The 17461-nt window shown below is 52.7% G+C and overlaps 1 protein-coding gene across 1 annotated transcript in view; it reads left to right on the plus strand.

Annotated features, from left to right (window-relative positions):
- itga9 (integrin, alpha 9) overlaps positions 1-17461 on the plus strand; it is a 936771-nt gene that overhangs the window by 805618 nt on the left and 113692 nt on the right. Inside the window, exon 24 of the mRNA XM_072467362.1 lies at positions 10307-10432. Coding sequence (XP_072323463.1) covers positions 10307-10432 — 126 coding nt within the window. The remainder of the gene's footprint in view (positions 1-10306; positions 10433-17461) is intronic.

Below are 17461 nucleotides of genomic sequence, written 5' to 3' on the forward strand. Positions count from 1 at the left end.
TCAATGATATTTGACTGCTGGGTCCTGGAAACGTAATATTTAATTTCAGCAGTATGATAATTAGGTGATAAACAAGACCTCAGCTAACAGTGTGTGATAGTTCTTTTAAAGGTGGAAATGGAAGGGTGAGTTCCCAGAACTGAGAGAAGCATTTCTTTCACTGTTTAGCACCAGCTAAGCACAAAGTTGAAAAAGTATCAGAGCCCCAATGTGAACGACTGCACTCCATGAGGACAGTTTGAATAGGTATGTAAGACTGGGAACAGAATCTATTCAGCGACATTCACATTGTGCACCTGCCTGCCTTTACTTCAACCTGTGGGTTTTGGGAAGCTTCAAAAATTATCGCCACAGGCGAATCATATAAATAGTTAGAAATTGGTGATTCAGTACTTCAATCATAGATCATAGAATTTACAGTGCAGAAGGAGGCCATTCAGCCCATCGGGTCTGCACCAGCTCTTGGAAAGAGCACCCTACATAAGCCCACACCCCCATAACCCAGTAGCCCCACCCAACCCAACCTTTTTGGACACTAAGGGCAATATAACATGGTCAATCCACCTAACCTGCACATCTTTGGACTGTGGGAGAAAACCGGAGCACCCGGAGGAAACCCACGTAGAATGGGAGAAAGTGCAGACTCCACACAGACAGTGACCCAAGCCGGGAATCGAACTGGGACCCTGGAGCTGTGAAGCAACTGTGATAACCACTATTATGCGACTGTGCCCCCCCCATAACACGATTTTAACCCTTTGTCACAAAAGTCTGTATAGCGAAAGAAACACCACTGAAACCTGGAGGCGGACAAGGTTGGGTCCAGAAGCAGCCAAGGCAAGTTGCAGTTTTTATGAGTTCCTTCTGACTCAGAATAAGCAAGAGTACTCTGGAGCATCCAGCTTCTGCTTTCAACCACAAATGCTTCTTGCTCCCAGTCCACCATTTATCATAGATTGTCCATTTCTTTGGATCTCAGTGGTGGCCTCCAATATGCTAAATCTCACTCCAGCCCGCCAGTCACTGAATGTTATCTACTGACTTTCAGCGTGGTTCACAAATTCGTATTTCTATCTGTACCAAATAGCCTACTGAGGTGAGTAATTTGAGTTTATTTTCAGAGAGAGTAGGATGAGTTTTTAGCTTCTCCGCCAGGTGGGAACTCTGGTGGGGGTGTAAAGAGAACAAAAGATATGAGAAAGAAAGATGTGTTCCTGTGATTATAATTTGAAGTATGTGCTGGAGGGTACTTCTGAGAACAGTTGGGAAGATGTGTTGGCATCTTTGGGTGATGTTGGAGAGAGGTGGGAAGATGAAGGGGGGTGGTTTCAGCCGGTGTTCTCGGCGGACGAAAATGACGGTACCGGTGGAAAATCCCACGAGACCGCGGGAACGGGAATCACACTGGAGAGATCTCATTTCTGGGTTTTCCCTGCCCCTCGCTGCGCCGAATGGGCGAGAACCTCCTTTAAATGCACCTACCTCAATGTATTTAATGGCTTCCCCGCCAGTTCTAGAGGGGTTTGGAATTGGACCCAGATTTGTGGACTGGGTAAAGCTATTATATAAGGAGCCGAGAGCCCATGTCCGCACAACAGCTCAGAATACTTTCCTCTCCACCATGGGACTAGGCAGGGATGTTCTATGTCCCCCCTGCTGTTTGCACTCGCGATTGAGCCATTGGCCATCGCATTAAGAAGTTTGGGGGTATGGAAAGGGATAGTGCATGGGGCGGGATAGAGCATAGGGTGTCTTTATATGCCGATGACTTATTATACATGTCGGAACCGAGTGTGTCAATAGGGGGAATATTTGAGCTGCTTCGGGTGTTTGGGTCTTTCTTGGGGTACAAATTAAATCTAGACAAGAGTGAATATTTTGTGGTGGCTCGGCCAGGGGTGGGGGCAGGCGTGGGGGGGCTGCCATTCCGTAAGGCAGGAACTCACTTTAGATACCTGGGGATGCAGGTTGCTCGAGATTGAGGGGTCCTGTAGGTACAACATTTCTAGTTTGGTGGGGAGGGCGAAAGCTGATCTGGCAAGGTGGCATGGCTCCCTCTGTTGCTGGCAGGTCGGGTAGAGGTGGTTAAAATGACGGTGCTGCCGCGATTCATGTTTATTTTTCAATGCTGCCGATTTTCCTGCCAAAAGCATTTGTTAGAGACATTGAAGGGATGATTACTCATTCATATGGGGAGGGAAGGTGGCCTGAATTAAAAAGGTGCTACTACAGAGAGGAAGGCAGGCAGGGGGTTTGGGTCTTACGAACCTGTTGTATTATTACTGGGCGGCGAATGTGGAGAAGGTACGGAGCTGGGTCAGAGGGGTTGACTCCTAATGGGTCAGAATGGAGAAGAGTTTGGGTAGGGGGCCGGGATTGAAGGCACCAGCGATAGCCCCGGGAGATATTCAGGGAGTCCGGTAGTAATAGCTTTGTTGAGAATTTGGAGGCAATTTTGACAGCACTTCGGGTTGGGGGCAGGGTCAAGGGAAATGCCGATTCAGGGGAACCAAGGATTTGAGCCAGGGAAGTGGGATGGAAATTTTCAGAGATGGGTGGAGAAAGGAATGAGGACACTAAAGGATTTGTTTCTTGGGGGTCGTTTTGCAGGATTGAAGGAGCTGGGAGCGAAATATGGACTGGAGCAGGGGGAAATATTTCGATACATACAGGTTTGAGACTTTGCCAGAAAGGAGATATAGAGCTTCCCAGTAGAGCCGGCTTCCACATTGCTGGAGGAGATGCTGACGCCAGGGGGACTGGAGAAGGGGGTAGTATCGGCGGTTTACTGGGCTATTTTGGAGGAGGAGAAGGTGCTGCTAGAAGGGATCAAGGCAAAGTGGAAGGAAGAGTTGGAAGAGGGTATGGAGGAGGGGTTCTGGTGTGAGGTGCTCCGGAGGGTGAACGCCTCCACCTCGTGTGCGAGGTTGGGGCTGATACAGCTGAAGGTGGTGTGTAGAGCGCACCTTACAAGGGCAAGGATGAGCCGACTCTTTGAGGGGGTAGAAGATGTGCGTAAACGTTGCGGTGGGGAGGCCCCGCAAGCCACGTTCATATGTTTTGGTCCTGTCCAAAGCTGGAGGATTACTGGAAGGAGGTTTTTGGGGTAATCTTAAAATGGTGCACGTGAAACTGGACCCGGGCCCTCGGGAGGCCATATTCGGGGTGTCGGACCAGCCAGGGCTGGAAACGGGCGCGGAGGCAGATGTTGTAGCCTTCGCCTCGTTGATTGCCCGAACGCAGATCCTGTTAGGGTGGAGATCAACCTCTCCACCCTGTGCCCTGGCGTGACAGGGGGACCTGCTGGAATTCTTGGCGCTTGTAAAGGTCAAATTTGAACGGAGGGGAAGGATGGAGGGGTTCTGCAATTCATGGGAGTTATTTATCATGCACTTTCAAGAATTGGATCACATCGAACATTAGGGGGGTGGGGTGCTGGGAGGATTGGGGGGAGAGGGACGGTGTGTGTTAATGGTGACTATGGGTGATTCCTGATTCCTTTTTGTCATTTGTCTATGTTAACATGCGGGCTAATGTCTGGGGTTTGGTGGGAGGATGGGATTGTTGTTATTGATATGGGGATTGACATTACATTCGTCACTGATTATTGTTTATTGTTGGGTGTAAATTTGGGAGAAAATGTGAAAAAGGAAGAGAATAAAAATATGTAAATATCAAAGATGGCACCCCGCTCTCTATGGAGCCAGCTTTGCCAGCTCTATCAGGCCCTGCCCTGCTAGAGTGACAGCACAAACCACACCTCCAGATTCTCTTGTGGGCTGAATGCCAGAAAATCTGGAGATAAAACCTAAGCATGCAGCTGGAGAGAGACCCACCCGTTTTCTCATTGAAATTGGCACTCTGGCCAGGATTCCCTGCTCCCTCCGCAGTCAATGGGAATTCCCATTGAAGCCATCCCATGCTGCCAGCGAAGGGCTGGAGAATTCCAGCCTCTCTCAAATTATGGAACGATTCCGCCTAAAGGTTAAGTGACCTGAAACATTGGGTGGAATCTGCTGCTTTTGCCATTGGTGAACTTGAAGGTAGGAAGGCCATTTATTTGGGCAGGATTGTGATGTACTTGAGCCCTGCCACCATTCCACCGACACAAGGATTCGGTTCTGGGTGGGAAGGCCCATGCTTGACCTTCCTGTCCTGCCATCAAATGAGGCCTAAAGCACCTCATCCTGCTTCTGCTGGGACTATCCCAGAGGCAATCATGTCACCATGCGGCATGCACAACAGGTGACCTATGCGGGCCACTTAGAACCATGGAACTATAAAATACCTACAGTGCAGAAGAAGGCCATTCAGCCCATCGAGACTGCACTGATCCTCTGAAAGAGCACGCACCTAGGCTCACTCTCCCGCCCTATCAACATAATCCCACCTAACCTACACAGGGGAGATGTGAGGAAAAACCTTTTCACCCAGAGGGTGGTGAGAATCTGTAACTCACTGTCTGAATGAGTGGTAGAGACGGGAACCCTCATAACTTTTAAGAAGTATTTAGATGGGCACTTGAAATGCCAGAGCAAACTTGGCATACGGGCCAAGTGGTGGAAAATAGGATTAGAATAGATAGGTGCTGGATGGCCACTGGGACGTGATGGGCCAACCCACCTAACCTGCACATCTTTGGACTGTGGGAGGAAACCCGAAGGTCCAGAGGAAACCGATGCAGACACGGGGAGAAAGTGCAAACTTCACACAGACAGTCACCCAAGGTCAGAATCGAACCCCGGTCCCTGGTGCTGTGAGGCAGTAGTACTAACCACGGTGCCACGTGTTGTCACGTCCAAAATTGTGGGGGAGGCAGTCAATGCCTGGTTGAGGGACCAGACAGTTGGGTGAGGGAGCTGCTTCTGATTTCCTCTCTTTGTGACTCCCACGCTGAAAAATCTCTCCCCTCCCCCTTACATTGCTTACCATAGTCAGGGTTCTCTGCAATCCTGGGACTCTGGAAAGTGTCCTTCTGGTAGTGTCCATTGCTTCCTCAGTAGTGCAATGAGTGCAAGATTTGCTGGCCTATGATTGGCTGGAAACACTCACTTAGCGGGACTTCATCCACGGGGTCTTGATTCCCAGTGAAAGCTCCGCTGGTGGCTTTTCCACTGCTTGATTGGTTTGTGGTTTGGCAGGCCTTCCTGAAAAGAGGCACTGCGGATCTTTACAGCCAGCAGGCGAGACCTCTGACACCACAACAAGATTCCACTCAACTCTGTTTCTCGCTACAGATGCTGCCTGACATGCTGAGCATTTCCTGAGATGTTTGTTTCTATTAGCGATGAAGAGCTGTTTTTGTCCTTGCTGCTCTTGAGCTAATTGAACGTATGATTTGGGGTGTTGCAGTTGGTACTAACCCTGTCAGCTACATCTACACAGGGCAGATTAATTTTGTCCCTGGGATGTTTCTGTAGATACTTGGGGAAAATATTTCCGTCTTTGCCCTGACCACCTGCACTAGAACCTCTAGAAAGGTATCAGAGAACTTGAGACAGTCTCTGATTCATTCGATGACCACAATTGTGTCGACATTCTGGAAAGTAACCTTGTTCGTGCTGTGTAGGTGCATCAAATTTAAATAGGCTATAGGGCAGCACGGTGACGCAGTGGGTTAGCTCTGCTGCCTCATGGCGCCGAGGTCCCAGGTTCGATCCCGGCTCTGGGTCACTGTCCGTGTGGAGTTTGCACATTCTCCCCGTGTTTGCGTGGGTTTCGCCCCCACAACCCAAAAGATGTGCAGGCTAGGTTGATTGGCCATGCTAAATTGTCCCTTAATTGGAAAAAATTAATTGGGTACTCTAAATTTTTTTTTTTTTTATTTAAATAGGCTACAAGAGGAGATGTCGTCTGTAATTGTAAAGTGTTGTCCTTACTCGATTAGGCAGGTAGCCAGCCTATCATATTGAAATGAGACCTGGGAGTTAAAATTGCACAGGCCTCACATTGGTGACATTGCAGGGGCTTCCCGTTCAATCCGAACCCCCACCCTCAATCTGATTCATGCTCCAAGTTAAAATCAGGCCTATTGAAATATGTTCAGAGCAGAGCTTTGGCTTAAAAGTATGTGGGATATGTTGAACTTGTTGTTGATATTGGTCTGCTTTTTAATAGCAGTAAAATAAATACGTCTGAAATTGGCTGATGGTTTAACCATAATTTGTAAACGTCAAAGGCCAAGGTTTAACTTTCTACCACGTGGGCTGTGGAAACAAGAAAACCACATAATGCATAAGCCAAAGTTTGGAACTGGTATTCGGACACATTCGGAGCACCTTGTAAAGATGCTTGCTTCTATTGAGCTGACGATTTATTAAATTTGAAAGTGAAGCATTGAACAACAAAAGCAACGACTTATATTTATATAGCACCTTCATCATAATTAAATGTTTCAAAGTGTTTCACAGGAGCATTATAAAGCAAAGGTTTTATACCGAGTGACACAAGGCAATATTGGGGCAAATTACCAAAAACTTGGTCAAAGAGGTGGGTTTTAAGAAGACTCTTTAAATAGGAAGGAGGGATAGAGAGATGGAGAACTTTAGAGAGGACGTTCCAGAGTTCTAGGATCTTGGCAACTGAAAGCACAGCCACTAAATAGTGGAGCAATTAAAATGAATGTCAGAATTAGAGAATCATAGAATCTTGGAGGGTTGTGGGACTGGAAGAGATTATAGAGGTGGAGAGGAGTGAGGCCATGGAGGGGTTAGACATAGGTTGGCAAGCATAGAGGATGATGGGTGAACAGAACTTGGTGTGAGTTGGTACTTGAGCAGGATTGCCTCAAGTTTACAGCGAATAGTGTGTGGGAGGTGGGCCAGGAATGTGATTGAGTATTTGAAATAGAACATACAGTGCAGAAGGAGGCCACCCGGCCCATCGAGTCCGCACCGGCCCACATTAAGCCCTCACTTCCACCCTATCCCCTAACCTTTTTGGACACTAAGGACAATTTAGCATGGCCAATCCACCTAACTTGCACGTCTTTGGACTGTGGGAGGAAACCGGAGCACCTGGAGGAATCCCACGCAGACAAGGGGAGAACGTGCAGACTCCACACAGACAGTGACTGTGGTAAACCACTGTTACACCTTTATTAGGTGATGTAAGGTACTACAGATTTACCGGTAATCCCTGCCTGCTGGCTCTGCCCAGTAGGCAGAGTATAAATACTCATGTCCTCCATTCAGCAGCCATTTCGCCAGCTGCTGTGGGAGGATTGCTTAGAGCAATAAAGCCTCAGTTGTATCCAGCTCCAGTCTTTGTTCAATTGATCGTGCATCAATTTATTGCTCTAAGATTTTCTAAAAGATGGACATCCGTATCAAGCCAGATAGCCTGCTTCTGGATGTGCAATCAAGCGACGGCAAAAAGGACTTTAATTACTGGCTAGCTTGCTTCGAGGCGTATATCAACTCAGCGACCACCCCTGTTCCGGAGGCTCATAAGATACAGATCCTGTACTCAAAGGTTGAGCTCCAACGTGTTTCCACTGATCCAGGACGCCCCGAACTACGCCGACGCCATGGCGCTTCTCAAAGAAAACTACGCACAGCAGACAAACACGCTCTTCGCCAGGCATGTACTCGCCACTCGCTCTCAACTCCCTGATGAGTCCATAGAAGACTTCTGACGGGCCCTAATCCCACTCGTCCGGGATTGTGACTGTCAGGCCGTTACGGCCACTGAGCATTTGAACCTCCTTATGCGGGACGCATTCATTACGGGGACTGGGTCGGACCTCATACGTCAAAGACTGTTAGAAGGGGCCATGCTCGATCTAGCTAGCGCTCTCTATGACGGTCGCCTCGCGCAGCAGTCAGGCCTACCGCCACGAATTGATGTGGCAGGACTGCAGTTTTAATCTGATCCGTTAGGTGTGGGATTGCTGCGCTTCGCTCTGCCTGTTGCAATCTTCTTTAGCATGCTTGCTAGCCTTTGCTGTAGCTTCACCAGGTTGACACCTCATTTTTCGGTATGTCTGATGCTGCTCCTGGCAAGCATATGTAATATGTTGATCTATGGTCAAGTATGACACCAAGGTAACAAAGAGTCTGAATCAGCCTCATTAATTGCTTGGCAGATGGATGAGTTTTTCTGACTGGAATGGCGAAAATTGAAAATAATGGTTTTTGTATTTCTAGTATTTAATTGTAGGAAATTTCTGTTCATTCAGTTTTGGATGTTAGGCAAGCAATGAAACAATTTAGAAATTGTGGAGGCATCAACTCTATGGTAACATAAATCTGCGTGTTGTCAAGAGTATAATGTGGAAACATGCTGGACGCAATCTAACGGAAAAGTTTCTGGGCGCAATCTACCGGCTGCATGGTGCTCGAATAGGAGCCAGTTGATGCCGGTGAAGTCCCCAGTCAGTATGCTATGCAAGATCTCCCAGATCTCGTGGGGTATTGGGATCAGGATCCCGCCCATAATGTGTGTGACCAAGCCGCGCACGCTTAACTCATTTCTAAACTAACTTAAGTGCGCACACCTGGGATATACCAGCCTCCCAGGATCTACCAGCCTCTGCAGGGAGTCCCCAGCCGAGCGGCGTACAGTACTGGTTCACACAAACGTGGACCAGGCGGAACGGCACCCGGGTGTCTCCCAGGCCATCGGAGGCCCCTGGGTGATCAGGGGCAGAGCATGGTGGCTCCCTGGCCCACCATCTGGAACGCAGGCACCTTGGCACTGCCACTCTGACATGTTGCCACTGTCAAGGTGACACTGCAAAGCCGGCAGGAGCACTGCCAGGGTGGAAGTGCCAGGGTGCCCAGGTACCACATGTGGCACCCCGAGTAGTCAGGGTCTGAGGGGGGCCATGCTCATGAAAGGAGGATGGAGGGGGACTATGAAGGGTGGGAGAGTGCAGGGCAGGTAAGTAACCCTGTGAGGTTTTGGGGGTTTAGGGTGGTGGTCCTGGAATGAAGGGTCTGTTAGGGGGCATGGGGGGTGGTGCTGAAGAGGGGGAAGACCTCCGGGATCCCATAGCAAGGTGTTCTCACTTGCGGGGTATGGGGTATTGCCCTTGTGTGTGGGGGTGACATTGCCAATGGGCGGGGGGGGGGTGGTGCAGGACCCTCAAACTCACATGTGAGATCAGGGCTCCATTTTGAAAGGGTGCCGGTAAGGCCAGTGGGTTCAGCTCCCCAGTGATGAAAATAATTTGTAGTGTGGGCTATGTAGTGAAAAACTCCCCAGGGCCCAAAAAAGTGACAAAGTTTTGTTGGACAGTGGTTGTGAACTCGCTGGCAGAGCCGGTGGCAAACTCCCAGCAAACCCGCCATAAATGAGACTTTAAAAATATTCCGTTAGATCGCGCCCTCTAAGTATCATTTGTGGTGGATTTTCCTGGACGTTTCCCGCCGGTTCTTGTCGTCGAGTTTTCCACTGCAATCTAACCACACTTAGTGACTTTTTGGGGGCCCTGAGACGTTTCTCCCCAGGCAAGCCACACCAAGAATTATTTTATCAATGGTGAGCTGAACTCACTGCCCAGGACTGTTACTCAGAGATCAGGACACTATTTTGAAAGTGTGCCCTGATTTCTAAGTGAGCTTGTGGGTCCCCCACACTTCTCACTCGTGAATAGTGTCACCCACCTCCCACACACCCAACCCCCCCAAGTGATGATACCCCGCTATGGATTTGCTGAGGGCCCTCCTTTTTCAGACCTTTCCATGTCCGCCCTCCCACCCTTCACACTCCCAACCATCCAGAGGCCCTTTCATACCAGCCCTGCACACCCCCATCCTTCATGCCCCTCCCCCACCCTCCTTTCATGAGCATGGCTTCCCCCATGGCCTTACCCGTCGCAGTACAATCCTCTACAGAGCCACCCTGGCTCCTTCGCAATTCCACGATGGCAGTGCCAACATTCCAACCCTGTAGTTGCAAGGTGCCTGCATTCGAGGAGGAGGACCAGATGGCCGCCCTGCCCCTGACTACCCAAAGGCCTCTGATGGCCCGGGAGACCCCTCCAAGTATCGTTCCACCTGGTCTCTGTTTGTGTGGACAGTGCAGCCTGGCTGGAGACTCCCTGGGAAGGCCGTTAGCTGCGGAGAACCCAGTAGATCCTGGGTGAGTATGCCTAAATGGTTTTAAAACCTACTTAGATGTGCCAGTCTTGGTCATGCCCATTGTGGCTGCCGGGAAGCCCACGGGAGGTTTCTTCCAGCATTTACCGGCTGTGCCGCTCTCCCGTTCGGGTGCAGCCATGAGGTTGCACCCGCTTTTTTATTCAATTGTGCTTGAATGTAGTCTAATAATGTTCACTGATCCTGTCTTTGTTCTTTGTTAGGTTGGACATGAGGGAGGTAACTGCACTTACCACAGGAACCTCGAACCCTGCTTCGTACCTCAGGATAAGGAGAACATCTTCCACACAATCTTCGCTTTCTTCACCAAGTCTGGGAGGAAAGTTTTGGTGAGTTACCTCTTTCAGCATTGATTACTAAGTGGACTTCTGGCTAAAGGAATGCAGTAGAATACATGAGGGTGACATGAAAGGAGTTTGGATCATAAGGTGAGTAATAAGTTAGGGGAGAAATGGAACTTGACTTACTGCATGAATTATCATTCAAATGGATGCACTGAGAGCTGAACATAGTGTGTTGGCGCTTAAAGTAGAGCATGTGCAATGTGACATGAACTATGATGGAAAATACATGAGCTGTCAGAGGAAATCACAGCTTGGGACAGAATTCTCATGACCCGTATGACCATATCTGAATTTGATGCGTCAGATAATGTTGGCAGTCCAGTTTCAACCTGATTGGCAGCCTGCTCCCTGTTAGAGTCCTGTGAGACCCCATGCCGATAGCCCAGCCGTCCCTGACCCACTGTACTCCTGTCCAGTGAGACTCCAAGCCGATAGCCCAGCCGTCCCTGACCCACTGTGCTCCTGTCCAGTGAGACCCCATGCCGATAGCCCAGCCGTCCCTGACCCACTGTACTCCTGTCCAGTGAGACTCCAAGCCGATAGCCCAGCCGTCCCTGACCCACTGTACTCCTGTCCAGTGAGACTCCAAGCCGGTAGCCCAGCCTTCCCTGACCCACTGTACTCCTGTCCAGTGAGACTCCAAGCCGATAGCCCAGCCGTCCCTGACCCACTGTGCTCCTGTCCAGTGAGACCCCAAGCCGGTAGCCCAGCCTTCCCTGACCCACTGTACTCCTGTCCAGTGAGACTCCAAGCCGATAGCCCAGCCGTCCCTGACCCACTGTGCTCCTGTCCAGTGAGACCCCAAGCCGGTAGCCCAGCCTTCCCTGACCCACTGTACTCCTGTCCTGTGAGACTCCATGCCGGTAGCCCAGCCTTCCCTGACCCACTGTACTCCTGTCCAGTGAGACTCCATGCCGATAGCCCAGCCTTCCCTGACCCACTGTACTCCTGTCCAGTGAGACTCCATGCTGATAGCCCAGCCTTCCCTGACCCACTGTACTCCTGTCCAGTGAGACCCCATGCCGGTAGCCCAGACTTCCCTGACCCACTGTACTCCTGTCCAGTGAGACTCCATGCTGATAGCCCAGACTTCCCTGACTCACTGTACTCCTGTCCAGTGAGACTCCAATCCGATAGCCCAGCCTTCCCTGACCCACTGTACTCCTGTCCTGTGAGACTCCATGCTGATAGCCCAGCCTTCCCTGACCCACTGTACTCCTGTCCAGTGAGACCCCATGCCGGTAGCCCAGCCTTCCCTGACCCACTGTACTCCTGTCCAGTGAGACTCCATGCCGGTAGCCCAGACTTCCCTGACTCACTGTACTCCTGTCCTGTGAGACTCCATGCCGATAGCCCAGCCTTCCCTGACCCACTGTACTCCTGTCCAGTGAGACCCCATGCCGGTAGCCCAGACTTCCCTGACCCACTGTACTCCTGTCCAGTGAGACTCCATGCTGATAGCCCAGACTTCCCTGACTCACTGTACTCCTGTCCAGTGAGACTCCATGCTGATAGCCCAGCCTTCTCTGACCCACTGTACTCCTGTCCAGTGAGACCCCATGCCGATAGCCCAGCCTTCCCTGACCCACTGTACTCCTGTCCAGTGAGACCCCATGCCGGTAGCCCAGCCTTCCCTGACCCACTGTACTCCTGTCCAGTGAGACTCCATGCCGGTAGCCCAGACTTCCCTGACCCACTGTACTCCTGTCCAGTGAGACCCCATGCCGGTAGCCCAGACTTCCCTGACCCACTGTACTCCTGTCCAGTGAGACTCCATGCTGATAGCCCAGCCTTCCCTGACCCACTGTGCTCCTGTCCAGTGAGACTCCATGCCGATAGCCCAGTCTTCCCTGACCCACTGTGCTCCTGTCCAGTGAGACTCCATGCCGATAGCCCAGCCTTCCCTGACCCACTGTACTCCTGTCTAGTGAGACTCCAATCCGATAGCCCAGCCTTCCCTGACCCACTGTACTCCTGTCCTGTGAGACTCCATGCTGATAGCCCAGCCTTCCCTGACCCACTGTACTCCTGTCCAGTGAGACTCCATGCTGATAGCCCAGCCTTCCCTGACCCACTGTACTCCTGTCCAGTGAGACTCCATGCTGATAGCCCAGCCTTCCCTGACCCACTGTACTCCTGTCCAGTGAGACTCCAATCCGATAGCCCAGCCTTCCCTGACCCACTGTACTCCTGTCCTGTGAGACTCCATGCTGATAGCCCAGCCTTCCCTGACCCACTGTACTCCTGTCCAGTGAGACTCCATGCTGATAGCCCAGACTTCCCTGACCCACTGTACTCCTGTCCAGTGAGACTCCATGCCGGTAGCCCAGACTTCCCTGACCCACTGTACTCCTGTCCAGTCAGATTCCAAGCCGATAGCCCAGCCTTCCCTGACCCACTGTACTCCTGTCCAGTGAGACCCCATGCTGATAGCCCAGCCTTCCCTGACCCACTGTACTCCTGTCCAGTGAGACTTCAATCCGATAGCCCAGCCTTCCCTGACCCACTGTACTCCTGTCCAGTCAGATTCCAAGCCGATAGCCCAGCCTTCCCTGACCCACTGTACTCCTGTCCAGTGAGACTCCAATCCGATAGCCCAGCCTTCCCTGACCCACTGTACTCCTGTCCAGTGAGACTCCATGCTGATAGCCCAGCCTTCCCTGACCCACTGTACTCCTGTCCAGTGAGACCCCATGCCGGTAGCCCAGACTTCCCTGACCCACTGTACTCCTGTCCAGTGAGACTCCATGCTGATAGCCCAGCCTTCCCTGACCCACTGTGCTCCTGTCCAGTGAGACTCCATGCTGATAGCCCAGCCTTCTCTGACCCACTGTACTCCTGTCCAGTGAGACCCCATGCCGATAGCCCAGCCTTCCCTGACCCACTGTACTCCTGTCCAGTGAGACCCCATGCCGGTAGCCCAGCCTTCCCTGACCCACTGTACTCCTGTCCAGTGAGACTCCATGCCGGTAGCCCAGACTTCCCTGACCCACTGTCCTCCTGTCCAGTGAGACCCCATGCCGGTAGCCCAGACTTCCCTGACCCACTGTACTCCTGTCCAGTGAGACTCCATGCTGATAGCCCAGCCTTCCCTGACCCACTGTGCTCCTGTCCAGTGAGACTCCATGCCGATAGCCCAGCCTTCCCTGACCCACTGTACTCCTGTCTAGAGAGACTCCAATCCGATAGCCCAGCCTTCCCTGACCCACTGTACTCCTGTCCTGTGAGACTCCATGCTGATAGCCCAGCCTTCCCTGACCCACTGTACTCCTGTCCAGTGAGACTCCATGCCGATAGCCCAGCCTTCCCTGACCCACTGTACTCCTGTCCAGTGAGACTCCATGCTGATAGCCCAGCCTTCCCTGACCCACTGTACTCCTGTCCAGTGAGACTCCAATCCGATAGCCCAGCCTTCCCTGACCCACTGTACTCCTGTCCTGTGAGACTCCATGCTGATAGCCCAGCCTTCCATGACCCACTGTACTCCTGTCCAGTGAGACTCCATGCAGATAGCCCAGACTTCCCTGACCCACTGTACTCCTGTCCAGTGAGACTCCATGCCGGTAGCCCAGACTTCCCTGACCCACTGTACTCCTGTCCAGTCAGATTCCAAGCCGATAGCCCAGCCTTCCCTGACCCACTGTACTCCTGTCCAGTGAGACTCCAATCCGATAGCCCAGCCTTCCCTGACCCACTGTACTCCTGTCCAGTGAGACTCCATGCTGATAGCCCAGCCTTCCCTGACCCACTGTACTCCTGTCCAGTGAGACTCCATGCTGATAGCCCAGCCTTCCCTGACCCACTGTACTCCTGTCCAGTCAGATTCCAAGCCGATAGCCCAGCCTTCCCTGACCCACTGTACTCCTGTCCAGTCAGATTCCAATCCGATAGCCCAGCCTTCCCTGACCCACTGTACTCCTGTCCAGTGAGACTCCATGCTGATAGCCCAGACTTCCCTGACTCACTGTACTCCTGTCCTGTGAGACTCCATGCTGATAGCCCAGCCTTCCCTGACCCACTGTACTCCTGTCCTGTGAGACTCCATGCTGATAGCCCAGCCTTCCCTGACCCACTGTACTCCTGTCCTGTGAGACTCCATGCCGGTAGCCCAGACTTCCCTGACCCACTGTACTCCTGTCCAGTCAGACTCCAATCCGACAGCCCAGCCTTCCCTGACCCACTGTACTCCTGTCCTGTGAGACTCCATGCCGGTAGCCCAGACTTCCCTGACCCACTGTACTCCTGTCCAGTCAGACTCCATGCCGATAGCCCAGCCTTCCCTGACCCACTGTACTCCTGTCCAGTCAGACTCCAAGCCGATAGCCCAGCCGTCCCTGACCCACTGTACTCCTGTCCAGTGAGACTCCAATCCGATAGCCCAGCCTTCCCTGACCCACTGTACTCCTGTCCTGTGAGACTCCATGCTGATAGCCCAGCCTTCCATGACCCACTGTACTCCTGTCCAGTGAGACTCCATGCTGATAGCCCAGACTTCCCTGACCCACTGTACTCCTGTCCAGTGAGACTCCATGCCGGTAGCCCAGACTTCCCTGACCCACTGTACTCCTGTCCAGTCAGATTCCAAGCCGATAGCCCAGCCTTCCCTGACCCACTGTACTCCTGTCCAGTGAGACTCCAATCCGATAGCCCAGCCTTCCCTGACCCACTGTACTCCTGTCCAGTGAGACTCCATGCTGATAGCCCAGCCTTCCCTGACCCACTGTACTCCTGTCCAGTGAGACTCCATGCTGATAGCCCAGCCTTCCCTGACCCACTGTACTCCTGTCCAGTCAGATTCCAAGCCGATAGCCCAGCCTTCCCTGACCCACTGTACTCCTGTCCAGTCAGATTCCAATCCGATAGCCCAGCCTTCCCTGACCCACTGTACTCCTGTCCAGCGAGACCCCATGCCGGTAGCCCAGCCTTCCCTGACCCACTGTACTCCTGTCCAGTGAGACTTCAATCCGATAGCCCAGCCTTCCCTGACCCACTGTACTCCTGTCCAGTGAGACTCCAATCCGATAGCCCAGCCTTCCCTGACCCACTGTACTCCTGTCCAGTGAGACTCCATGCTGATAGCCCAGCCTTCCCTGACCCACTGTACTCCTGTCCAGTGAGACCCCATGCCGGTAGCCCAGACTTCCCTGACCCACTGTACTCCTGTCCAGTGAGACTCCATGCTGATAGCCCAGCCTTCCCTGACCCACTGTGCTCCTGTCCAGTGAGACTCCATGCTGATAGCCCAGCCTTCTCTGACCCACTGTACTCCTGTCCAGTGAGACCCCATGCCGATAGCCCAGCCTTCCCTGACCCACTGTACTCCTGTCCAGTGAGACCCCATGCCGGTAGCCCAGCCTTCCCTGACCCACTGTACTCCTGTCCAGTGAGACTCCATGCCGGTAGCCCAGACTTCCCTGACCCACTGTACTCCTGTCCAGTGAGACCCCATGCCGGTAGCCCAGACTTCCCTGACCCACTGTACTCCTGTCCAGTGAGACTCCATGCTGATAGCCCAGCCTTCCCTGACCCACTGTGCTCCTGTCCAGTGAGACTCCATGCTGATAGCCCAGCCTTCCCTGACCCACTGTGCTCCTGTCCAGTGAGACTCCATGCCGATAGCCCAGCCTTCCCTGACCCACTGTACTCCTGTCCAGTCAGACTCCAATCCGACAGCGCAGCCTTCCCTGACCCACTGTACTCCTGTCCTGTGAGACTCCATGCCGGTAGCCCAGACTTCCCTGACCCACTGTACTCCTGTCCAGTCAGACTCCATGCCGATAGCCCAGCCTTCCCTGACCCACTGTACTCCTGTCCAGTCAGACTCCAAGCCGATAGCCCAGCCGTCCCTGACCCACTGTACTCCTGTCCAGTGAGACTCCAATCCGATAGCCCAGCCTTCCCTGACCCACTGTACTCCTGTCCTGTGAGACTCCATGCTGATAGCCCAGCCTTCCATGACCCACTGTACTCCTGTCCAGTGAGACTCCAATCCGATAGCCCAGCCTTCCCTGACCCACTGTACTCCTGTCCTGTGAGACTCCATGCTGATAGCCCAGCCTTCCATGACCCACTGTACTCCTGTCCAGTGAGACTCCATGCTGATAGCCCAGACTTCCCTGACCCACTGTACTCCTGTCCAGTGAGACTCCATGCCGGTAGCCCAGACTTCCCTGACCCACTGTACTCCTGTCCAGTCAGATTCCAAGCCGATAGCCCAGCCTTCCCTGACCCACTGTACTCCTGTCCAGTGAGACTCCAATCCGATAGCCCAGCCTTCCCTGACCCACTGTACTCCTGTCCAGTGAGACTCCATGCTGATAGCCCAGCCTTCCCTGACCCACTGTACTCCTGTCCAGTGAGACTCCATGCTGATAGCCCAGCCTTCCCTGACCCACTGTACTCCTGTCCAGTCAGATTCCAAGCCGATAGCCCAGCCTTCCCTGACCCACTGTACTCCTGTCCAGTCAGATTCCAATCCGATAGCCCAGCCTTCCCTGACCCACTGTACTCCTGTCCAGTGAGACTCCATGCTGATAGCCCAGACTTCCCTGACTCACTGTACTCCTGTCCTGTGAGACTCCATGCTGATAGCCCAGCCTTCCCTGACCCACTGTACTCCTGTCCTGTGAGACTCCATGCTGATAGCCCAGCCTTCCCTGACCCACTGTACTCCTGTCCAGTGAGACTCCATGCTAATAGCCCAGACTTCCCTGACTCACTGTACTCCTGTCCAGTGAGACTCCATGCTGATTTCCCTGACCCACTGTACTCCTGTCCTGTGAGACTCCATGCCGGTAGCCCAGACTTCCCTGACCCACTGGACTCCTGTCCAGTCAGACTCCAATCCGACAGCCCAGCCTTCCCTGACCCACTGTACTCCTGTCCTGTGAGACTCCATGCCGGTAGCCCAGACTTCCCTGACCCACTGTACTCCTGTCCAGTCAGACTCCATGCCGATAGCCCAGCCTTCCCTGACCCACTGTACTCCTGTCCAGTCAGACTCCAAGCCGATAG

Source organism: Scyliorhinus torazame, chromosome 11, assembly GCF_047496885.1.
Source record: "Scyliorhinus torazame isolate Kashiwa2021f chromosome 11, sScyTor2.1, whole genome shotgun sequence".
NCBI classification, from domain to species: domain Eukaryota; kingdom Metazoa; phylum Chordata; class Chondrichthyes; order Carcharhiniformes; family Scyliorhinidae; genus Scyliorhinus; species Scyliorhinus torazame.